At 39.9% G+C, this 10,424-nt stretch overlaps 1 protein-coding gene across 1 annotated transcript; it reads right to left on the bottom strand.

Moving 5' to 3' along the window:
• Window positions 1–349: 349 nt before the first annotated feature.
• On the bottom strand, window positions 350–7,272 carry LOC140232176 (uncharacterized). The gene is made up of 4 exons (XM_072312316.1): window positions 7,233–7,272; window positions 5,104–5,219; window positions 3,717–3,816; window positions 350–438 (listed from the first exon to the last, which is right to left on the bottom strand). Exons 1-4 carry the CDS (start codon window positions 7,270–7,272, stop codon window positions 350–352), a joined length of 345 nt encoding a protein of 114 aa, XP_072168417.1.
• Between the last annotated feature and the right edge of the window lie 3,152 nt (window positions 7,273–10,424).

Genomic DNA, 10,424 nt, shown 5'->3' with positions numbered 1-10,424 from the left:
TTTGCATGGATTACAAAGAGTTGCCACGCCATCTATAAGATCTCCCTATGGGTAAACCTTTCATCAACATACAAGTCCGTGATCCGGAATATTCCTCGACGTACAAAAAATAAACATGTGATATGGGCAGTAACATCGCCCATTCTCCTATCGCCAGCCAAACAGAGCTGTTCTCAGAAGTGACTCGGACGAGTCACGAAAATGTTTTCTCCTTTATTTTCACAAGAAAGTCAAGTTGAAGAGATTTGACTCCACGCTTTTATCATACTACCTGGATGAATCAAAATCTACATCGATATATCACTCTTGTCGTGGATGTGGGAACATTATTGTTAGGAGGAGCAGACGTTTAAACGTCGTGCAATTGGAACATTGCACGACTGCCAGCTTCTCCGAGCTGAATCCTTCCGTTGTCCTTATTTACAATGAGGTATTTGCCTGGAAAGGAGAAAATGTAAAAAGAAAATGATCCCTAAGACATGATAAACATAAAAACGATGATAGTGTAGGATAGCTACAGGTTCAGGGACGCAGACTGTAAACATGAGTCCTGCAGGCTTCAAGTCCTATAAGGAACACTTGTTTGTTTTGCAGTTTGACTTGCCTTCAGCAAAACTCAACATAACGAGCATAATTTGCATAAACTATACTTATAAACATTCAAATCAACTAAGATCGAGGACCAATGGGAGTAACAGGAATGGAAGAGACCAACTAAAATGAAAGAACCCAATTCACATACAAACTGGAAGAAAGTGTCAACAAGCAAAGGGAGAACTATGTCAACAATCCATGTTTTTGATAAACATGGAATGTTAAACAAAAGGATCAGATGTGACAACAAGTATGGGGTGAGAACTGTAAACTTGGATGCCAATGGGAAAGGAATGTGAGTGATAAGAAAGTACAGAATACAGGTCGACGAGAACGTGGAACAGCCTATAAACCCTAAACAAACTGAACTATATAACAATCGAACTGAGACTGGAAAGGAGGAGATTGCCTGAAAGGAAACTCTACTAAATCAGCTTTGCTGTCTGACAATAGTAAACGTTCTGATGCGCAAACGTAACCAAGCAAGATAAAATCATCCGCTCAAAGCTCAAGCAAAACAAGAGAGAGAGAGAGAGAGAGAGAGAGAGAGAGAGAGAGGGGGGGGGGGGACTGATGCTATGCAAACGCAAAACTGAACAAGTTTGCTTTCAGGCAGTTGTTAAAGGAAACCAAAACCCAAAGAGAAATGTGGATTGAGTGAAAGCAGCAACATTAGTAGAACACATCAGTGAAAGTTTTAGGAAAATCGGACAATCGATGCAAAAGTTATGAATTTTTAAGTTTTGGTGTTGGAACCGCTGGATGAGGAGACTACTAGAGGTTATGGGATTCCACGAAAATTCACTTTTCTATTATAATGAAAGAGCATTTGAAAGAGCATTTTGACGTGTTCTGTATGCAGACCTCTCTTCTTTCTTCTCTCCTCTTCCTTTCCTGTTTTTTTGTTCTTCGTAGACTTGTATTGTTACCGTCTTCTCTCCTCTCGGTACTGTCTCACGTCTTAGTGTATGGGTAATGTGTGTACGTGTGTGTTGTCCTTGTCATATTTTCCCGGTACACGTAGTTCAGCGAACAGTGTCCGGGCGTTAGCACTGATATTCTATTTTATTTTTTTTTCCGACCTGCGTATCTCACTATAACTACATGTATATCTTTACAAATGACTTAATTAATCTATATTAAATACAATACATGTAGTTATTAAAAAAAAAAACCTCGAATAATATATTATTTACTCATTATCTAGCGATCCACGTCCCACAAGCTTTGCTTTTTAGTAGATCACTATTTTCCATAAACGGATCTATTTTCCGCACGCCCACGAAGTATACATGCATTGTTCCTCCTAATTATTGTATATATATATATATATATATATATATATATATATATATATGTGTGTGTGTGTGTGTGTGTGTGTGTGTGTTTTATAATTTCTCTCGGATACTACATGAATCTTTTGCAAATGTTTGAACAATATTATTTCATGGCATGTTACTTTGTACTATGTTTTGACTTTCGTTGATTGGAAATAAACTTTGATTGATTGATTGATTGATTGATTGATTGATTGACTAACCGCTTTCAGAAAGCAGGGGGAATAATTGCTACCCTTAACGGGTATCAATAAAATTATCAGGTTGATAGAACGTGCAATTTTCATGAAAAACAACCTTCCAATATCATCCCCTTGGCCCTTCTTTCTCTCACTGCATCTCACTCCCTCCTTCACAGAACGGATTCCCCTCACGCTGCCTATGGGGGTCCATTCTCCCGCCTCCACTGCCACCCTTGCCACTCCCACCACCGCCTTTTAACACCTGGTTATGCCTCCATGTATGAGCCTGCAATAACCAGCCACACGCTGACAGAATGTGCTCCAGCGAGCCCCTTGCCTTCTTGCAAACCCCACACCCATTGTCCTCCAAAACGCTCCACTTCTTCAAATTCACTGGTGAAGGCAAAACATCACAGAGGGTACTGATCATGAAGCGCACAGCTCTAGAGGACAGTGACCTGAGGTTACTCCATGAAACCTTCCTCTGATCCACCCCTTTCCATCGAGTCCACACCTCTTGTACTCCCTGCTATGCCGCTTTGCAAACCGGTTCTCCTCCTTCTCTTTGACTATTTGCCTCCACCGCCAAATCCCTCCTACTCTTCCTGCTTTCCTTGCTGATCTCACACCCTGATGAAACCCGACCCCCTTCCGCCGCACCTGAACAGCACCCCGCATCTTCTTTCACTTTACCGTTGCTACTGCCTCATCCGCAGCCTCATCCGCCCTCCACTACTTCTACTTCAAGAGCTCTACTAAACACAGAAGATGTATAGCAGAAACCGCAGCCCAGGGGAAATCACATGTTGACGTCACACGCAAGGCACGCTGGCGGGAAGCCACTGAGAGAAATGACTTCATGCACTCAAGCTGGAAAGTATTTCAACTCACTGCTGCTGCCAGGTCCTGGCTGGAAGATGGCAGCCTTCACTGATCAAGGCCACCGCACACTACACGATCAGACTGGTCTTAAAGTCTTAAGCCAAGCTGGGTCTTAAGACCAGTCGTACGACCGGACACAGCACACTATACGACCGAACCTTACTAGTAGGCTTACGACTGTAAAGCGCGCGCAGTGCGCACTGCGTGCGCTTGCATTTTACTGCATTGTGAATGGCTGAAAGCCTACGACCGGTCGTAGAAATTCAACATGTCAAATCTCTACGACTGGCGCTAAGACCCAGTCGTACGACTAGAAAATGGCAAGACTGTGACGTCACACTTCTAGTATTAAGGTCTTAAGACCTGTGAATCGGGGCAAAATCGTGTAGTGTGCAGCGGGCTTATAAGAAAAGGGATGACGGATCAGGAACCACAAACAAGAAGATTGAAGATGAACAAGTCAGCCATTTTACGGTACCACGGGTCAACACGTTGAATGAATCGAAACAATCAACCAATCAAATCCTTCTAATTTTGAGGAGCGGACTCGGTGGATAAGACCATGAACCTTCCATCTCGAGGTCAATTATGAGGTTGCCTCTTTAAACTTGTGTTCCGATTGCTGCTTTAAGTGACTCTACATCAAATAAATTATTATTAATTAAATTAAAAAAGAAAGAAAGACTATAGTTAGATTTATTGAAAATTACCAAATGCTTACCAGGGTTAGAAAAGGACTCGAACCTACATCGATTGTTTGTGAAGTTCTGCCGGATAAAAAGACACTCGGGCCCCCTCCTATTAATGTTACCTCTCCGTGCCTGGAAATGAAAGAGAGAGAGAAAGGGAGAGAGATAGAGGAGGGGGGAGACTATAATATATAGGCCTATTATATATATATATATATATATATATATATATATATATATATATATGTATACATGATACAATTGGATTAGTGTAAAATAAACACGATCAAGTGATATTGAACCACCATTGATAATGACAATAAAAATCAATGATTTGTGAAGAGTGAACACGTGATCACGTACGTGACGGCGCATGGCCGGCCGTTAGCGAATGATGATAGGACGGCATGGTAGTAGGCCCTCTAGGTATACCTTAACCAGTAAATTGGTTGCCCAGTTGTTGATAGATGTAACTGATACAACTTGCTGATGCATCATGAAATAATGTCTTATGAGAACATTGTCTCTGGGAAAACATTTGGGATTTGGGAAAAGTTAAATCATTGTTGTCCCGTGACTTTGATAATAATTATCATTAGCTTGACGCCCTAACCTCCTAAGATTTCAGAACATTGGTTCAGCTTCCATTTAAACATACACAGCAGATTAACTTTTCGCGCTTTCTGGATATTTACTCGAACACACTTCGTTCATCGTCATTGCGTGTATGTGTGTTTGGGGGGGGGGTCCGTTTTGACATGTGCACCTCAAAAGACAGCCATAGAGTCTTTAGATGATCCATCCAGATTTCGTATACTTAAAGCAGGGCTCGACACTAACGGTGGCCCGGTAGCCCGGGGCCACCAAAAACGCACGTCGGGCCACCAAAATTTCAGAAGTGAAGAATTTGGTGGCCTGATCGGGCCACCAAAAAGGTCGGAAGTTTGCCTTTGGGCCACCAAATATAAAAGTTAGTGTGGAGCCCTGCTTAAAGGGACGGTACATGTACAGTAGGCCTATTGATAGAGGTGAATATTGGGCTTTTAACTTCTTGCGAGATACCAAGAAAATAGTACAGAGCATACCATTTTAAGAGCAATTCAAAGTTTATTCGATGAAAATCGGGTTAGGAATGACTGAAACATCCAAAAACAAAGTAGAACAAAGTAATTGTATAAAAGGTCGGTTCCACACTTTGTTAGAATCGCTCTGTTTTGGATATCTCAGCCATTTCAAAACCAACTTTCATCAAAATTAATAATAAACGTTGAATTTCTCATGGAATTACATGCTCTTTCATATTTCACAAGAGGTTTCTCATTATTTCACCAAAAAATGTTAGAAACCTGAAATTAGGTCTCAACCAAAACTATACGATCCCTTTAAACTATCTAAAATTCATGTCTGAAGAGAACATACCTTGAGTTTTTCCAAATTGCAGTCAAATACACGGCCGCTGGACGACTGCCGGATAGCGTATAAGTCGACGTGGCGCCTACCACGTGGGTAGACGTAATGATCCAAGACGAAGGCATCTAAAAAAAAAAAAAAAAAAAAAAAAAAAATAAGCAGACTCGTTTTACTGCTAATAAGTGGAAAACTGCTGTCTTTATATTTCTTTTTTAGATAACGTATTCGGTAAAAAAAAAAGTCACGACAAAATAATATGTTTGTCAAAGTCGGGGTAATTATCCTAGCTGCCTAGGGTAGAATTTGGCAAAAGTTATCTTTTTTGACAGAAGACACCTTTCCGAGCAAGATTTTGCGGGGACTGCTTTAACAGGCATGCAGGGTTTTAAAAAAGGGGGGAGGGAGATTACCCCCGGGATGTTGTCGCGGTGACTCTAGTTTAAAATGCTATTATCAAAAGGGGTTTTGAATCTGTCTCTCACTCACCTCCCTGGTCTCTCTATAGACTCAGTGATGGCCATTGACAAAGGGGGTGCACGTCACGAGACCGACACCCACGAGTCATACAGCCCATGAGTTCGACACTATCATAAGTTAGCAAGGCCCACAACTTAAGACCGACACTTTAAACCCCGTGTTGTATCTGTTGAACTCGTGGGCTGTTTTACCTAGCATCGAACTCATGGGCTTTATTTGCCTAGTGTCGAACTCATGGGCTGTATGACGCATGGACCGCTTTTCAATGTCGAACTCGTGGGCTTGTATGACTCGTCGGTGTCGGGCTTGTGGGGTGACCCCGACAAAGGCAGACCGGAGAAGGAGTGAGTCAGTCAAATTCACGCATCCTTTTGATACGGTTTTCAGAACGAGTATGGAATAACCAAGGGACTTTTGTAACAGTATTCTAAATACAAGTATAATTATGTAACCCCAGGCCCTATTTACATAATTATATCAATAACTATGGACCCAGCTTTGGGGAAAACGGTTTGGTCATAATTACAGTGTTAGGGTCTTTAGGAGACGTTTTTTTACTTTCATGTCATGTTAAATCCATGCTTTACTGCTGACGATGCTTTATGTATTCTCCATACAATGTCTCGAAAAAAACTGGATATTGATATATAAATACATAATATACACATTCATGTGCACGCACACACACACACACACACACACACACATATATATATATATATATATATATATATATATATATATATACATATATATACACATAGGACTACATGATTGTATATACAAATATCATAAGTATGTTTTTTTTTTTTTAAGTACAATATCTTTGTATCAATAAACCATGTAACGTGCCTCACCTATGCTCCCTTCCGCATTAAGGAAAGAATATCGACAAATACGAAACAGACTCGTGTGACATTCATATACATTTTTGACAAATTAATTATTACAGCATAAATTAACTGTTACATCATCTCTTGCTTACATTAAGACCCCGTTTACAGTGAGTGAAAGGGCCGGAAAGGGCCGGGCTCGGCCGCGGCCGAACGCAGCCTTCATTTCACTGTAAACGCGCGAAAGGCCAAATGCGGTACCAAAATCGGCCGCGCATTAAATTGGCCAAGCTCTGGAGGTAGTCTCGGCCGCTGCTCGGCCGCGGCCGAGCCCGGCCTTTTCTCACTGTAAACGCAAACTGGGCCAAATGCGGTACCAAATTTAGTCTGGCTTCCAGACCCTCTGCCCGTACTATTTCACTACTTAGGATATTAACGCCCTCAACGTCGAAAACGAGTATAGTTTTAATTGGTTTTGTCCTGCAGAGGTCTTTAATTGCCTTCTGCAAAGGCGGCGACTTCGTCGCCGCGGAGTCCAGTTGGCAAAGGGTCTGGAAACCAGACTTTACCACATTGCGACCGGCGGCCGACCGGCGCCAAGCAGAGCGCCACTACGACAAAATATTGAAAGGTTTGAATTAAAAGCCCGGGCCGAGCCCGGCACTGTATAACAAAATTGCGGGGCCGAGTACCGCAATATTTGAGGCAGGGCTCGGCCGCGGCTCGGCCCGGCCCTGCACTGTAAATGGGGTCCATGTGTGTGTGTGTGTGTGTGTGTGTGCAGTGTGTGGATACGATGGGGGTTGGGGGTGCATGGCTAATACATACCTGCATCATGGGATGCTTTTTCCGGGCGTCCTACATCCATGTAAAGAAAGTCGTCAGATTTAGCGCGCATGCGCTGCTGAGGTTCGTTGTGGTCAAGCTTTTGTGTGATAAAAAATTTCTTCGGCAATGGGCTTTCGAAAAAAATGGCTTGCGAATACACAACCACTTCGATTTCAGCAACGGTCTCGTCTATATGGCAAATGGTAATGAAAAAGATACAAATAAACTAACAAACAAACAAACAAAAATATGGTTATTTGTATGTCTGTCATAGCTTCATCGAATTTGGGGACAGGCAAAGTACGGGGTCAGAGGTCAATATAAAAAAAAGGTTTTAAATTACGTGAAACAAACCTTCGAAAGGTGTTAATCACAATGAATTCGCTGGGCTCTACTGGCGTTAGGTATTTCATGACAATGCATTAAGCGTTGAACTCTGTGCTGAGGAGGAACTGAACTAGAATTTTACAAATCATGATATTTATCAAGTTTTACATAGATTCAATTAGTTTAAAAACAATTTAATCGATTTTTTCATTCTTTTTGTCATTTTTATACTTTCATCAAAACAAATCAGGCCTGCACTGTTTCAGTGATCCTACCTGTACCCATAATTGTCAGCTCGATTGTTATTTCCATGTGGGGGGCGCCTTCCATGTCTTGTCGCAAAAGTCTCTGCGATTAGAACGATTAATAAAGCACATAGGAAGTAAAGAGAGCGAGAGATAGCAAATATGCATAATTGATATACAGCTACTATTCATCGTTTTCTATGAACTCTACAAATGACAACTGCTTCTTGTTAGGATGGTGTCTTACACTTTAATAATTGTTTACTAACGTTGGCTGATCTGGCTCCTTGGTAAGAATATTTGCGAGGCGCACTAGTTAAACAAAAGGGATGGTAGGGTATTGGTTGAGATGAGGATTGAGCTCTTAACGTTTTGTGAGATACTAAGAAACCACTTTCATGACAATGCCAAAGAGCATATTATAATTCTACGACTAATTCAAAGTTTATTTGATGAAAATCGGTTTTTAAAAACGCTGAGATATCCAAAAACATTGTAAAACAAAGCAATCCTAATCGCTTTGTTTTGGATATCTTGGCCATTTCGAAACCAATAATATTTCAATCAAATAAACGTTGAATTCATCTTGGAATTACATGCTCTTTCAAATTTCACAAGAGGTTTGTCATCATCTCATTTGAAAAAAAAAAAGCTAACCCGAAACCAGGTCTCAAATGAAACTATACCATCTCTTTAAAGAACAAAATTAAAAAAAAAAAAATGCTTTCATAATTCCTTACCTTCAAAAAGTCCAAATATTGAGGAGATCATCGTAAAAAACTGATTTCCTTCTGCTGATCTCGTAATTCAACTATAGGTTTAGGGCTTTGAGCTAAATCAAAGGCTGTTTTAATTGCTGATGTGTACTATGTTAGAGATAGAGAGATGTTAATGTATTATTTTCAAAATGAGGGTTTTTTTTCTGCTAAATAGTAGTAAGCCATGGAATAACCAGGAGGACGAGCCAAATCGTCGATTTAATGAAGGTTTCTTCAATAACCAATAACAGGATTTTGTTTGTCGTTGTCGGAAAACTGGAACATTTTTGACACTACGGAAGTAACGGGACATTGTTCAACGTAGGCAGATGTTTTGGCTACCCACTGAGATCATTTTCAGATATTAGAAATCATTTTCAGAAATCATTTTCAGATGTCATAAAATTTGGGCTTGACTTCAACTTACTATAATATCCGTCTAAATCTAAAGATCGCACTAAATTGCAATAAAAGTGTATAAATCTAGTTAAGATAATACCATCGTCACACACACACACACACACACACACACACAAATAATTAACTTTGAAATGCCCTCACTGCAAATTTGAACTCCCGGTAACATTAAAAATCATATTACGTTAGGTCATAAGGGTCATATCTCCTTCATCTAATAATACCGATTCCCTATTCGTAGTTTTGATATTTAGAATAAATGATTAATTGAAAATTCCATGACAATCTAAATTGCCTTAACTATGACCATTTTTGTTTAATCTATGAGCAATTTCTTTAACTAGCCCCAAATTTTGAAATTCTCTCGATAATAGTATGAAAGAAGCTATAAATTTAAACAAATTCACAATCAAAATGAAGAATTGATTTCATAAATTCTTATATCGGGGATTGAGCTACCCCCTCTTAGTGAGCTTGAACTTATTGAGTTAATTTTCTTATTCGTCATACTCATTATTTTTTCTTTTTTAATTCGATGATCCATCGCATCTTGTATCTCGCCTGTGCATGCCGGCGTTGACCTTTCACTTCATGCCTTTTCCCTGTATTCCTGTTTTCACGTTTCTTTCTGTTTCTTCTTCTGAGATAATTCTTTCACTCTGTTTCTTCCCTCTTTCCTTCTCTTTAATCAGGGGAGCTTCGTCGTGTTTGTTTGTCTGTCTGTTTGATTGTATAGGCAGTGCTCCACACTAACTTTTTTGTTTGGTGGCCCGATGGGGACACCAAAATCCTCAATTTCAAAGATTTGGTGGCAAGAAAAAAAACAATAAAAACATTAAAAGTCCTGTTATTTTAATGAGTCAAATATTTAAGTTTTATCATTGTAAGAATTGGAAGTTGGACATATCTACTCATAAATAAACCTCAACAAACTCGCAACATACACTCTCAGGCACTCATTCAGTCCTTTTCATCCATCCTTTAAACAAATTTGACTGCTAATTTCTGGCGCAAAAAGTTAGGAATTTATTGAGATACTTTTCAAAAGAATTTGGTGGCCCAAGGCGGGCCATCAAATTTGCCCTTTTTTGAAATTTGGTGGCCCGACTTTCATTTGTGATGGGCCATCGTTAGTGTCGAGCCCTGGTATAGGTATGTATGTTTGTCTACGTGTTTCTTTTTCATGCAAACAACTTGCTTCCTTAGTGTTAATATTTTTGCTCTGTGAGTAGTTATAATGTACACGAGACTGCAAAATATAAAACAATTTTCAGTATATCTCCTCCATTTCCCGCAACTGTAATTTTAATTCGTTATCATCAGAAAGTGATGCGTAGGGTTGCTGATTTCACAGTGTTTTTCTTCGTTTATAGATATTGTGTTATGTGCTGGCATTTACACTGTGTTATTAGGTGCTAAGCCTATACATGTTTTGCAGTGTTTGA

The sequence above is a fragment of the Diadema setosum genome, chromosome 8 (genome assembly GCF_964275005.1).
Source record: "Diadema setosum chromosome 8, eeDiaSeto1, whole genome shotgun sequence".
Lineage (NCBI taxonomy): Eukaryota > Metazoa > Echinodermata > Echinoidea > Diadematoida > Diadematidae > Diadema > Diadema setosum.
The sequence above is the reverse complement of the archived record's forward strand: the minus strand, read 5'-3'. Positions and strand labels throughout refer to the sequence as shown.